Genomic DNA, 14,043 nt, shown 5'->3' on the forward strand with positions numbered 1-14,043 from the left:
AAATCGCCTACGCCGAGCAGGTCTCCGTCGCGCTGGACCGGCGGCCCTACGTCGGCGAAGCTTCGGGCCACCTCCTGGTGCGGTCGTCGATTCCGGGCGTCGACGCTCTGAACGTGACCGCGGAGCTGCCCTGCGTCGGCGCGTCGTGGCGCTGGGACGACGTCAAGGCCAACGCCGACGTCGTCCTCGACCTCGACTTCTCGGCGCTGTCCGCGGAGCCGATCCACAACGACATGATCGTCACCCTGAGCTTCGGCGAGACCGTAATTACGAAGCGCCGCCGCTTCCACCGCGTGCCCGTGCCCCCCACCGCCGGCGGCTACGTCCAAGTCGACCACGCGCGCGCGGGCCTGCTCGTCGACGGCGACCCGTGGATCGGCCAGGGCTGGTACGTCGCGGCGACGAGCAACGTCTCCTGGAACGACTCGCTCGAGCGGCTCGCGGACGTCATCGTCTACGAGAACGCGCCCAAGGGCATCAACCAGGGCATGCCCTACGGCCTCTCGGCCCACCCGCCGAAGGCCCAGCTCGCGTTCCTCGACGCCGTGCACCGCGTGGGCTTCAAGGTCATCTACCCGATCCTCAGCGGCAACGTGTCGATCAACCACGGCGGGCCCTTCGACGATTCGGACAAGCTCGAGGCGTTGCGGGCGAGCGTCGAATTGGTGAGGGAGCATCCGGCGTTGTTGGGGTACTACGTCTGCGACGACTGCTGCTCGAACAACCACGACGTCTCGCTCCAGGCCCAGGTCTACGCGGTAATGAAGGACGTGGACCCCTACCACCCGACCATCGGCGCTTCGGTGTGGCCCGGCGTCCCTTTTCTTCCCGCGCGCGCGTCCGGTGACGAGACCACACCGCGCTTGGCCTGATCCACGGCTCCGGCCGATGAAGACAGACCGGCAAAACCTTCACTTTGACCCGAGGACGTTTTTATCATGCGTCGACCCCCCGCTGACGCGCGCCGCTCTCCCGAAACCGTCTTTCCGTAGGACTGCGGCAACACGTGGATGTTCACGGACCAGGCGCCGAGCTGGCTCAAGTCGGAGCAGGACGACGGCGACCGCGTCCTGCCCGTGGCGACGCAGCCGGCCCTGCAGTTGTCCCTCGACGTCGTGATGCAGGAGAACTATGGGGGCACGCTCGCGGCGCACGCCGGCACGGGCGCCTGGGCCGGCGGCGTCGGGGGCGACGGATGGTTCCGAAACGGCGCGGCCTTCGAGCCCGTCTACAACTGCCCGGGGGCCTTCGCGTGGAAGGGGACGCCCGACGCGCACCTGGCGTCCATGTGGCTCGGCGTGATCGACGCGGGCATGTATAGCGATCTGAACTTCATCTACACGGAGGCGGAGTACGACGGGCCGGTCTACCCCGGGGAAAGCACGGCCTCCGACGCCTGGCAGCTCGCGGAGCAGCAGGCCGTCTTCGCGGAGCACGTCGCCTATCTGCGACCGGCGCTCGCGACGCCTTTCGGCACCGAGCACCCGGCCGTCCGCGCCTTCCCCGCGGAGATCCGCGCGCGGGCCTGGGCCGTGCCCGATCGCGGCGCCCTGAACTGCTCGACCATCCTCGCGGTCGTCAACACGAACGAGACGCGCGCCCACGACGTGTCCCTCGACTTCGACGGCTGGGCCGGCGGCTCCGCGACGCGGCTCTACAACTCGCGCGCGTGCGCGCCGTCGTCGTCCGACGGCCACGCGGTCTCCCTCGGGGACACGCTCGCCCCGGGCGCCTGGCACCTCTACTGCCTCAAGGACGACGAGGCGTGCGCCTAGGCGCGCTTCACAGGTAGCCTGTGGACGCTCTGCGGGGCCTTGGCGCGTAAAATTGCCTCAGGCTCGGGACCCGCGATACCCGCGCCCCTGGCACCTCTCTGCCTCAAGGACGACGAGGCGTGCGCCTAGGTGCGCTTCACAGGTAGCCTGGGTGGGTTGCGTGTAAGATTGCCTCAGGCTCGGGCATCTCTCTCTCGAGTGCTTACGATGGCTGATGATGATGACTTCCCTAATTTTATCAGCGACCGGTTACGTCAAATGATGCGCACACCTGCGTCCACCCCTTGATTCGCGCCCACCATCCCCGACCGCCGCTTGACCCCGAATCCCCCGCAGGAAGACATCTGCGGAAGAGAAGAAGAGCGGCGGCGAGATCCCCTCGCGCGGACGGACGGAACGTCGGTGCGAGCTCGTAGACGCGAGACGCACCGCGGTCGCCGCGCCGCCCTCGGCCGCGCCGTTATCGGACCCGTACCGCCTCGCGGCTTGCGCCGCGTGCGGGAAGCCCGGCGCCGAGACTCGCTGCTCCGGCTGCCTCGGCGTCGTCTTCTGCTCGCGCGACTGCCAGAAGGCCGCGTGGAAAGACCATCGCGTCGACTGTCAGTCGTTGTCTCGATGCGGCGCGTTGTTTGAGGACTGGGACTTCCAGATCCCCAACGACGACGGCGCGGCGCGGGAGGGAGTCCGTTGGATTTCCGTCAAGGTCTTTGACGAGTGCTCCGCGGTGTGCTTTTGCTGCGGGATTTTGCTCCACACGCCGTCGGACGATCCGTGGAACCGGCGGAAAGAGCAGCTGGGACTGTACCTCGTTCCCAATCCGCGAGTCGGTATCCCCAAGCCCGTCGAGCCTTTCTTTCGAGTCATGAATCGAGTGAACCCTCTCTTTCGTTCGCGTGTGGCGTTTAGCTCGGGGTACCAGAAGACGAGCGCCTGCCTCGCCTGCACGCACCAGCTCCGCGGCGACGTCGACGTCGACGCCTACCTCGCGCGCCACGACCGCTTCCACGCCCTACCGCTGAAGGCCGACGATCACGCCGCGGACATGAAGCTGCTCGCCGACCCCCGCGAGGCGCTCCGGGACCAGCTCGCGGTGCGCCAGCTCTGCGTCATCACGCTCTACGCCACGCCGGACCTGAGCGCGGGGCCGAACAGCATCGCGGGCCGCTTCGCGAAGAGCTCTATAAGCCGCGGCGCGAAGGTGCCCTTCTCCTACCGCCTCCTCGAGGCGCTCGCGTTCCAGCCGCTGTTTACGGACGATTCCCTGGGGCGGTGCGGCCCCGCCATCGCCGCGTGCCCCGCCTGGAGCGGCGACGGCTCGCTAAAGCAGCTCCGGCGCTACACGCTCGCGCGGCTCTACGGCGTCGACGCGCGATTCCGCGCGAACTCGGACTACGTCGCGTTCAGCCTGCACCGGCTCGCCGCCTACGGCTGCGCCAAGGCCCGCGGCATCGTCGCCGGCCTGCCCCGGCCCGTGGTGCATTTCCCGGAGGCGGCGGAGCGCTTCGCGGCGGCCGGACTCGTCGAGGTCCGCCTCCACGAGGCCATCCTCGGCGGGCCCGGACCGGGCGCCGCGACCCCGGCGCCCGCGGCCGCGGCGTCGGGCGAGTCGGGCGCGGCCGCGCCGGCCGCGCCGCCGGACCAGGTGGCCGCGGCGCCGGCGACGTCGCAGGCGACCGACGAGGAGACGGCGGCGGCCCTCGAGCTACCCCTCGTCTACGACTTCCGGCCCGGCGACCTCGTCATGTCGTGCATTTCCTTCAACGAGGTCAAAAGGGGCGACCTCGGAACGGTGCTCATGCGCCCGGTCAAGGACAAGGACGTCGGGTACCGCGTTGATATCAACTTTGACGGCAAGAAATTCCAGTTCTCGCCGGGCCACCAGTGCCACCGCCTCGACGTCTTCCCGAATAGCGGCTTCGTCGTCGGCGACGAGGTCCTCCTGACGAAAGAGGTCGGCGCCGCGGCCTGCGGCGCGCGTGGTACAATCATGCGGAGAGGGTTCGACCCGGACGACTCGAGCAAGGTCGTCGTCGCCGTCGGCGCGATCGGCGGCGAGGTCCAGTGCTCCGTCATCTCTGAGCTCGTTCATGCGCCATTGCTCGAGCAGAGCCTCATCGCCAAGGGCGAAATCGTCGTCTCGAATCTGAATTTTAAAGAAATCAAGGCTGGTATGCGCGCCGTCGTTGTCGGACCCGGCACCAAATTCCGGAATTCCGACGACAGAAGGCGCGTCTGTGTCGAATTCGACATCGATGACGAGGACGTCTGCCCGCGTTACAGCTTCTCGTACTTTGATCTCTCCTACCCGCCCTACGTTCGGTCTCTCGCCAAGGGGGACAAGGTCACGAGCCGAGCGCGTTCGACCAGGGGCCGTGTGGGCGTCATTGTCGGCCTCGCCTTTGACCCCGAGAAGCGCGACGACGGCTGGCTCCGCGTCGACTTCGCCGGCTCCGCCCGCGACTGCGACAGCAACAAGCTCGAGCACGCGCCCCTCGTGACCCACAGCAGGTGCAAGAAGTACGACCGCGTCAAGGCGAAAGTCAACAGCCAGGCTAGTGTCATCCCGATCTTCGTCGGTGACCTCGGCACCGTCATCGGCGCGTGCGGGACCTTCGTCGAGGACGGTGGCAAACCCGACCGCGTCGCGGTCGTCTTTGACAAGGCCCCGGGTACCGTCTCGAAGTGGCAACCGGAACACCACTTCGACATCATCGGCTCCGTGGAGGCGGACTACCGCGTCCCCACTACTCCCCGCGCGACGTAACCGTTTTTTAGCCGGCGCCGCTCCGCCGGAGCCGGCCCGCGACGACGCCGAACTTGGCCATCGTCGCGAGCGCGGCGCCGCCGTCGCCGTTGCCGCGCCGCGCGTGGCGCCGCACGCCGACGACGGCGCTCGGGTCGAAGGCGACGAAGCGGTCGAGCAGGTCCCGCGCGAAGAAGCTGTGCGGGTACGAGGCGTACGCGTGGCTCGCGTCCCTGCCCGCGAACTCGAGGAGCAGCTCGCCGCCGCCGGGGTGCTGGTCCGCGAAGTCCGTCACGTCGACGGCGCGGCCGTCGATGGCGAGCCACGCGCGCCCCGGCGGCGCCGCGGCCGCGAGCCGCTCGGCCAAGGACGTCGCCTCGTCGAAGAACGCGAACGCGCGGCGGTGGCCCCGGCGCCGCGGCGCGACGGCGCCGCAGCCGGCGGGCGCGGAGGAGCGCAGGGCCCGCGTGAGCATGTCCCAGGGCCGGGGGTCGTCGAGGCAGACGCGGCTCAGCGCGCGGCCCGCCTCGCCGCACCGCAACAGGTCGCAGCCGTCGAGGTACCCCACGGCGACGGAGAGCACGTCGCCCGGCAGCGCCGACAGCGGCGGCGCGGATCCCCGGAGCCGCGCGCGGCCGCCGCGGCCGTCGCGGCCGTAGCGGTACGCGGCGGTGCCGACGGCGCCGGCGAGGAGCAGCACCGCGTGGCGCGCGACGTGGCGCAGCGCGTCCGTGAGCGTCGCGAGGCCCAGCGCGCCGGCGGCGTAGGACCAGAGGCGCGCGTCGAGCGACGCGACGAAGCGGGACACGTGCTTCGCCGGCGACGTGCGCCGGTAGAGGTCGACGTAGGACTTCGTGCGCTTCATGGGCATCGCGGCGGCGTCGGCGCGGCCCGCGGCCCGCGTTTTTTTGTCTGATTTGTGTTTTGCGGCGCGCGCGTTTTTTTCAGAGGCTCCTACTGCCGCGGCGCCCGGCTACGGCGACGCGCGGTGGCGTTGGGCGCGTCGCGACGCCGTGGATGCGCGCAAGCTGCTCCACCTCTCCGGCGGCGCCGAACACGTGGAGGCATCATCGGCTCATTGACCCCATGTTGCAGCTCTCGACGCGGACCGATAGCGCAGTTGTTCCGTGCCACCATGCCAGGAAAGACCAGCACGCCCGCGAAACGTCCAATGTTACCGGCGCGCGCCGTCACCGCGCGCGGAAGCGGCGCATCGCGCCGAAGTCGAGCGCGGGCGTGCGGAGGTTGCCGCAGGGCGTGAAGTCGTGGTTCGGGCACCGCTTCGGGTGGTAGGCCTCCACGGGGAAGACGACGGGCGCCAGGAGCTCCTCGTAGCACGCCGGCATCTTGCCGCTCGTCTGCGCCCTCAGCGTCGACCGCGCGCCGATGTGGTCGAAGAAGTTCCACCGGAACCCCAAATGCTGGCGGTCGCCGCGGTAGCCCCGGCTCTCCTCCGTCTCGCCGGCGAACCACTCGACGACGAGGTGGTCCGGGGGCCGCCGCGCCTGGTGCGCGAGCATGTAGGCGGAGAAATGCGCTATTCCCGTTCATTCCGAAGGACGCGCGCACGGCCATGAAGTTCGGGTAGGCGCGCTCCGCGCGCCGCACGACGTACTCGGCGGCGAAGAGGCCGTGGCCGCAGAGCTTCATGTCGTCCTCGGCGAAGAGGAAGTAGGCCGCGGCGCCCTCCGCGGCGCGCAGCACGCTCACGATGTCGCGCGTCTGCTTCCGCACGCGCCAGCCCGGCCGGTTCGCGCTGCCGCTGTCGCGCTTCTCGTTGGGCGGCGCGGCCTCCGCGGCCGCGCTGAAGCGGAACTGCGCGTCGCGCTCGTAGAGCCGCGACGCCTCGTCGAATCTCTTGTGGCCCGGGCCGTGCGTGTTGACGACGAAGACGACGACGGACCCGTGGGCCGGGTCCGACGCGTCGCGCGGCACCTCCGCGGCGAAGGACGCGAGCGTCTGGAGCAGGTAGTCGGCGTCGTCGGCCCGCGGCACCGTCGGCAGGCCGACCGCGAGCCAGGCCTTGCGCGCGCCGGGCGCGGCCGTCGCGCACCGCGCGGCCGCGTCGCCCGCGGCGGCCGGCGCCGGCGGCGGCGCGTCCGCGGGTGCGACCGGCGCGCCGCCGGCGTCCGCGCTGCGCTGCGCGTGGTCGATCATGGCGCGCAGCCGCTTCACCTCCTCGGCGTGGCGCCGCTCGCGCGCGTCGAGGAGGCCCACGTGCGTGTTGCTGTGGTGCACGACGACCAGCGCCGCGAAGGCGACGACCATGAAGACCCACGTCGGGCTGACCTTCACCATGGCGCCGCAGCGGCCGACGCCGCTGGCGTGGTCCGCGTCCTTGCTGGAGCTGGCGCTGGAGCTCGCCCGCGGCGGCGCCGCTGTGGCAGCGCCTGTGGCAACGATCTCCAGCACAGCTCCGCCGCCGCCGTCGAGGTCTTCGCCGCGACCAGGCCGCACCACACAACTACTCTAACACATCACCATGGCGCTGCGCGCGTTCCGGTCGCTGGTCCGCGTCGCCCGCGACATGCCGGCGAGCCAGCGGGAGGAGGCCCTCGCCGCCGCCCGCTGGGAGCTGGACGCGAACCGGGCCGTCGCCGACGCCGGCGAGGTCGCGAAGCTGGTCGGCGCATTCGAGAGCCGCGTCGGCTACCTGCGCATGATGACGCCGCGGCGGTCGGGCGCGCAGGCGGGCGCGTCGCGCGTCGTCTACGGCGCCGACGGGACGAAGACGGCCGTCGGCACGGCGCGCGGCAAGGCCGCCCACAGCCAGTTCACGGGCGGCAACCTCGACCCGGACGCCGTCTCGCGCCACAACCACACGCTGCGACGAGCGGGCTTCCGCGACAACGCGCACGCGAAGGGCTTTTTCTAATACTGCGCCGTCGCGCGGGGAATGTAAAAGCGGCGGGGAATGTACGCTTTTACATCACGGCGCACTTCCCGTCGTCGGCCGCGGCCGGCGCGGCGGCGGCCTGGTCCTCGTCGTCGCACTCGTCGTCGGACTTGGGCCCGAGGTGGGGCGTGGGCGAGAGGCACGCGCCCTTGACGCGGATGAAGTCCGCGGGGTCGTCGCTGGCGACGTAGCGCTCGCGGTAGCCCTTGTACTTCTTGTCGGCGAACTTCATGTCGACGCCGCCTTCCGCGTTGCGCTCGACGACGAAGCCGTCGAACCACGTGCTGCCCGAGAGGAAGCGGCACGGCTCGCCGACCTCGGGCCAGGCGCTCGCGGCGACGTAGGCCTCCCGCTTCGGCTTCTTCGCCGGCGACGCCGCCGCCGACGAGCGCCGCTTCTTGCGCACCGTCGCCGGCTCCGCGTCGTCGTAGAGTCCCGTCGCGTCGTGGAGGAAGGGCACGAGCGCGCAGATCAGCGCGTGCTCGTAGTAGCCGCTCCGGTCGAGCGCGCCGTGCGTGACCTTGGCGATGGCGCCGCCCTTGCGCTTGCTGCCCACGTCCGAGAAGACGACGTCGTCCGCGTCGCCCAGTTCCATCTTGTCGTAGCCGGGCTCCTCGCCGCGGAGCAGCCGCGTCACGCGCGGCGGCAGCAGGAACGACGCCGTCCGCGCGACGTTGCGGCGGCCGTCGCGGCGCCGCGTCACGGCCATCCACGCGACGGACTCGAGGCCGCCCTGCGCCGCGTCGACGACGCCGCCCTCGAGGCCCACGGCGTAGTCCGCGTCCGCGTCCGCGCGGAGCGCGGCGGCCGCGCGCTCGAGGGCGCCCGTGCGCGTCTCCAGGTCGCCGTAGGGCTGGTCGCTCACGCCGCTGGCGACGTCGTGGCTCGACGTGACGACGGCCGCGCCGAAGCTCTTGGCGAAGGCGGCCTTGACGCTCGCGACCTTGACCGGGTTCGTGCTGCCGACGGCGACGCGGAGTGTTGGCATGCTCATGCCAGGCGAAACCATTGATCAACCTCTTCAAGTCACTTCAAGTTGAAACAGAGCCGCCGAGTTGCACCCAGTGGCTCGGCGCGCGCAGCAAGTGGAGCAGCCGAGGCCGCACTACAGCGACCATGCAAAACGGAGCCGCAACCTTACCCTTACCCGTCCCAGACGCATCGCCCGCCCCGCCGCTCCCGGAGCAGGTCCGCGACCTCGGCCGCCATGTTCCAGACGAGGCGCGCGCCCTTCTCCGCGGTCCCGTAGGGCGCGGCGCCGAGGAGCCCGTCCGCCGTCGCCGTGCAGGGCAGCTGGGCGAGGTTCCGCGACGCCGTCGACTCGGGCATGGCCAGGAGCCGCCAGGCCGCGTCGGCCGTGGCGACGCGGCACGCGTCGGCGGCGAGCGATAGGCCGCGCGACTCGACGGGCCGCGCGTTCGTCGTGAGCTGCTTCGTGTGGAGCGTCACGTGCTTGCCCCAGACGAGCACGGGCTGCGCGTTCGCCTTGCGCACGTTCAGGGCCGCCGGCAGCTTGCCGAGCGTCCAGGCGCGGCGGGCGGCGCCCGCCGCGCACGCGGCCGCGAGGAGCTTGTCGAGCGGCGGCTGGTCCCTCCCGAACTCGCGGCCCGCGACGCGGTCCGGGTGCTTCGTCGACGGGTCGATGGCGTCGCCGTGCCAGCCCGGGTGGTAGAGGTGGTACTTGAGGAACCCGTCGAGCCAGTCGCCGACGAACGCGCGCGTCCCGTTCGTCCGCCGCGCGACCATGGCACCCGCCTGCGCCTGGGCAGCACAAGAGTGATGCAACGTCGCTTCAACGTGAGTGTTCCGCGCGCGCGCGTTACGGGAAAAACATCCACGCTTCGAGGCCGTTCCCAGAGATGATCGCTCGTCCAAAAATCAGCCGAAACGAGTGGCCGAGATCGGAGCCTTTGAAGTTGGGAATTTCGCTCTCTTGTGCTGCCCTGGCCTGCGCCCAGCGCGCGTCCACGTCGAGGCCCGGGCAGGCGCCGCGGCCCGGGGTCATCGCCGCGGCCATGCGGCAGACGACGCAGGCCGCGGCGTCGCGCGGCGCCATGGCCGCGGCGGTGGTCCGCGAGCACGCCGGCGCGCACCGCGGCGACGCGCCCAGCGCGCGCTCGGGCCCGCGCGCGTCGCCGTGCGTCTCCTTCTCCTTCGTGAGGAAGACGTCGACGCGCCGCAGGTCCTCGGACGCGTGGAGCGCGCCGAGGAACGCGCCGACGCCGGCGCCGCAAAAGGCCGTGTCGTCGTCGACGAAGAGCGTCGTGTCGAACGGCGGCGCGAGGAAGGACAGGAGCCGCGCCGCGCGGCTCTCGAAGCGCGCGAGGGCGTCGCTCGGCGCCACGCGGCTGAGGGCGCTCCGGGCCGAGGCCCAGCGCGCGTCGTCGTGGCGGCCGCCGCGGCCGCTCCTGACGGACCACGCGCGCGCGGCCACGACGAGGCCGATGAGGCCCGGCGCCTCGCCGGCGCGCGCGCTCGTCGCGTCGAGCGCCCGCCGCGCGAGCGCCGCCGGCGCGTCCGTGACGAGGCAGGTGCGCAGCGCCGGGTCGCCGCGGCGCAGGAGCGTCGCCGACAGCCAGACGCCCGCGAGCTTGCCCTCGAGCGCCGTCGCGTTCAGCGACACGACGCCGTTGCGCGTCCAGCAGACGCCGTAGTCGGCGGCGGCGGCGCTACTCACTGCCCACGCGACGCACCACCAACATTGCACCATATTTTTTCATGCTGGGCTGCTCTCCCTTCAAGTTGAAGCTCAACAACCTCCTTGCCGCAAGCGATGGGCCTTGCAATTTGCCACTAGCTTTGAGCAAAGACGCACAAATGGACCCGGCCGTCGTCGCCGCGGCGGCGACGGCCTGGCAGCCCGACGACGTCGACCTCGAGCTGCTCTGCGGCGTCGCGGCCGTCGACGGCGGCGACTCCGACGGCGAGACCGTCGCCAGCGCGACGACGAAGCGATCCGCGGCGCGCGCCGAGGCCGCCGCCGCGGCGACGGCGGCGGCGGACGCGGCGCGGCGCCTGCGGCTCGCGCGGCAGCGGACGAAGCGCGCGCGGTTCCCGCGGCGCGACCGGGGCCCGCACCTCGTCGACGCGCAGACTTTGGCGCGCGACGGCGACGCGTGCGAGCGCGCGCGGCGCCGCGCGCTGGGCCGGAGCGCGCGCGGCGACGCGCTCGGCGCCGCGGCGGAGCTCCGGGTGGCCGCGGAGCTCTGCGCGGACCGCGTCGGCGCCGCGGAGCTCCACGCGGCGCTCGCGTCCGCGCTCTTGGACGGCGGCGACGCGCCGCGCGCCGTCGCCGCGTGCCGCCGCGGCGAGGCGGCGCTCGACGCGCTGGGCGCCACGAGTGGCGCGAGGGCCGCCGTCGCGCGCGCGGCGCTCGTCGGCTGCCACGGCGTCGCCTGCGGCAAGCTCGCGCGCCACGACGAGGGCGCCGCCTTGTGCGCGCGCGCGGCGGACCTCGCGGCGCCGCACGCGGCGACGCACGCGACGGCGCGGAGCGTCGCCGCCGAGGCGTCCTACGGCCTGGGCGTCTGCCGCTTAGGCGCCTGCCGCCACGGCGACGCGTACCGCGCCTTCGCGAAGGGGTTGCTCGCGAGCTGCGTGTGCAACGACGCGCACGCCGCACCGACCGCGCCGGCTTCCCCGGGCGCGTTCGACGCGGCCGGCGCGCTGCGCCGCGAGGTCGCGAAGCGCGGCGCCTACTACCCGCGCGTCGCCGGCGCCACGCTCGCGGCCGTCGCCGCGGCGCTCGCGGGGGGCGCCGCGGGCGACGTCCCGGAGACCGCGCCGGGCGTCGCCGAGGCGTCGTGGCTCGTCGCGCACGGCGTGCGGCGGCCCGAGGCCCACGGCGTCGGCGCCGACGAGTTTGCGGGCGACGCGCTCGTGGGGAAGCTCATGCGGGAGCCGTCCTACGACCTCGTCTTCGCGACCGTCGCGCCCGTCGCGCCACCGGCCGACTGCGCGCGGCTCGTCGCGCTCGCCGAGGCTGCGGACGCGTGGCGCGACGACCGCCACGGCGCCGTGCCGACGACGGACGTCGCGCTGGCGGACCTCGGCGGCGAGGCGCTGGCGCTGTTCAACGGGCTGCTGGCGTCGGCGCTCCTGCCGCTCGCCGCGCGGACCTTTGGGGAGTCGCGGCGGTTCCGCGTGCACGACGCGTTTCTCGTGAAATACGACGCCGCGGGCGGCCAGGTCGACCTGCCCGTCCACGCGGACCAGGCCCACGTCTCGCTGACCGTCGCGCTCAACGGCCTGGGGGACTACGACGGTGGCGGCACGCGCTTCGAGGCGGCGGACGGCACCGCGCGCCGCGCGCCGCCGGCCGTGCCCAACGACGCGCTCGCGCCGCCGCTCACGCGCGCCGCGCCGCCGCGGCCCGCGGCCGGCGGCGTCGTGCGGCCCGACGTCGGCGAGGTCGTCGTCTTCGCGAGCCGGCTCCGCCACGCGGCCGCGCCGATCACGCGGGGCCGGCGCTACGTCCTCGCCGTCTTCCTCTACGACCACGACGCGGCCGATGTCGCGGCGCGGCGGCCGCCGCGCGTCGCGGCCTGGCCCCGCTGGGGGCGCTAAGACGAGCCGCGGGCGTCGTGCCTCGGTAGCGGAAGTTTCATGCGGGGGCGGGGAGGACGCGGGGGGAGGGGCGCGGCCGCTGGCGGTGGGGCGCGCGCGCGCGGTGCTTTTTTTGGCGCGGCGGCCTACTTGCCCGTGTAGGCGACGTCCGGCGTGATGGGGACGGCCGCGCGGCCGGCGGACTTGGCCATCTCGAGCTCGTCCTCGGCGGACGGCGGCGCCAGGAGCTCGAAGGGGAGCTTGTCGCCCTTGTAGAACTTGTGCGCGAACCAGCTGCCCACGGCGCACATGACGCAGCCGATGCCGACGACGACGCCCTCGAGGAGCATCATGAAGATGCCGCCGACGCCCTTGGACTCCTGCATGTCGCTCTTCTTCGTCTTCGGGTTGGGCGTGGACTTGATGAAGGCGACGTGGGGCTCGTCGTCGAGCGCGTCGTAGTTCTCGAAGTCGTAGTCGTCGTCCCAGTAGTTCTCGTCGTCGTCCCACCAGCCGTCGTCGTCCCAGGTCGTGAAGTTGCCCTCGGACGCGGGCCCGCAGTCGTGGCAGTCCGTGCCCAGGTCGCAGAGCCCCGACGTCCGCGTGTCGTCGCAGTAGCCGTCGTTGGCCCACTGGCACGCGTTCGAGCAGTCGACGCCGCTCGGCGCCTCGGGGTCGAGGCCGCCGCAGTCCGTGCAGTCCGTGCCCGCCTCGCAGACGGGCGCGAGGAAGTCGTCGTCGTCGTCGTAGTAGTAGTAGCCGTAGCCGCCGTAGTAGTCGTCGTCGTAGGCGTAGAAGCCGCCGTAGTCGTCGTCGAACCACGTCCGGCCCTGGCTGCTCCCGTCGTCGCAGACGCCGTCGAGGGCCCACTCGCAGGAGTCGTCGCAGACGGCGCCCGACGGGTCCGGGTAGACGCGGGCGATGACGGCGCCGTCGTCCTCCATGACGACCTCGCCCGCGCCCGTGTCGACCTTGGTCACGTAGACGCTCACGGGGCTCGACGACTCGCCGAGCGGCGCCCAGGACTTGCCGTCCTTCAGCAGCAGCACCATCTCGGCCATCTCCACGGACTCGACCTCGTAGGACGCGCGGCTCGTCGGCCGCAGCGTGAGCTCCGTGCCGTCGAGGCTGAAGCCGCTGCCCTGGACGATCAATCGCTTCGTGTGCGTCGCGTAGATCTTCCGCTCGCTCATCTCGATGGTCGGGTCCGCGAGGACCGTGGCCACGACGATGCCCTGGCCGTAGGCGAGCTCGATGGCGTCGCTGCCGCACTTGAGCGCCGTGAGGTAGAGGGGCCCGGCCTCGTAGCGCCACTTCTTGTGCTTCTGGAGGCTCAGCGTGAGCTGGCCCGCCTGCGCGCGCGTGATCTTGTAGTCGCTGTTGAGCGCCAGGGGCGGCTGGAACGTGAGCTCGGGCGACGCGCAGAAGTTCGAGCCCTGGATGAGCAGCTTGCGGATCGCCGCGGTCTGGTAGAGGATCTGCGACGCCGTCCGCGTCACGGTCAGGCCGCTCGGGTGGTCGTCCGCGTCGACGGCGACGTGCGCGACGGCGACGGGCTTGAAGTCCTTGTAGGCGCCGGCGCCCGTGTCGATGCCGATGACACGCAGGATGCCCGTGCCCGGCGCCCACTTGCGGCCGTCCATCAAGGACACGAGCGCGTGCGTCCGGTTGAAGACCATCATGACGTAGTCGACGCCGAAGAGGAGGGGCGGGTCGAAGTCGACGCGCGTCGAGTAGGCGCCGCGCGTGAAGCCCGTGCCCGTGATCCAGAGCTCGTGCGTGTGCGTCTGGTAGACGACCTTGTTCGGGTTCGGCGCGATCGACGGGTTCTCGAAGACGGTGGCGACGACGCGGCCCTTCTTCATCTCCGTGGGGCCCACGGGCACGAGGCCCGCGCCGGCGTTGACGGCCATGAGCACCAAATTGCCCGGCAGGTTCGCCGGGTTGAGGCGCCACTTGGAGCCGGGCGTCAGCGCGAGGCTCAGCTGCGACTTCGACGCGGACGTGATCGTGTAGTTGATGCCCTTGCCGCGCAGGGAGTTGCCCCACTTGAGCGTGTTGAGGCCCGCGGACGTGTTGAAGCC

General features: G+C 72.0%; 4 protein-coding genes across 4 annotated transcripts in view; 1 reads left to right on the plus strand and 3 right to left on the minus strand.

Annotated features, from left to right (window-relative positions):
• Positions 1-1,775, plus strand: part of AURANDRAFT_60794 (hypothetical protein) — a gene marked incomplete at both ends in the record, with an annotated part of 4,131 nt that extends 2,356 nt beyond the window's left edge. The window contains 2 exons of the mRNA XM_009034149.1: positions 21-803; positions 993-1,775. Coding sequence (XP_009032397.1) covers positions 21-803; positions 993-1,775 — 1,566 coding nt within the window. The remainder of the gene's footprint in view (positions 1-20; positions 804-992) is intronic.
• Positions 1,776-4,672: 2,897 nt separating this feature from the next.
• Positions 4,673-4,843, minus strand: AURANDRAFT_9186 (hypothetical protein; the record flags this gene model as incomplete). Its single annotated transcript, XM_009033898.1, has 1 exon — positions 4,673-4,843. A coding segment is annotated over one exon (171 nt), but the record flags the coding sequence as incomplete, so codon positions are not given.
• Positions 4,844-5,708: 865 nt separating this feature from the next.
• AURANDRAFT_60796 (hypothetical protein) lies at positions 5,709-10,124 on the minus strand (the record flags this gene model as incomplete). The annotated part of the gene is made up of 5 exons (XM_009034349.1): positions 5,709-6,023; positions 6,088-6,859; positions 7,447-8,373; positions 8,562-9,175; positions 9,384-10,124. The coding sequence occupies 5 exons, from the start codon at positions 10,122-10,124 to the stop codon at positions 5,709-5,711; spliced, it is 3,369 nt and encodes a 1,122-aa protein (XP_009032597.1).
• Positions 10,125-12,105: 1,981 nt separating this feature from the next.
• The window catches only part of AURANDRAFT_60797 (hypothetical protein), a gene marked incomplete at both ends in the record, with an annotated part of 2,289 nt that continues 351 nt past the window's right edge, over positions 12,106-14,043 (minus strand). The window contains one exon of the mRNA XM_009034348.1: positions 12,106-13,983. Coding sequence (XP_009032596.1) covers positions 12,106-13,983 — 1,878 coding nt within the window. The remainder of the gene's footprint in view (positions 13,984-14,043) is intronic.

Source organism: Aureococcus anophagefferens (genome assembly GCF_000186865.1).
Source record: "Aureococcus anophagefferens unplaced genomic scaffold AURANscaffold_1, whole genome shotgun sequence".
NCBI lineage: Eukaryota > Pelagophyceae > Pelagomonadales > Pelagomonadaceae > Aureococcus > Aureococcus anophagefferens.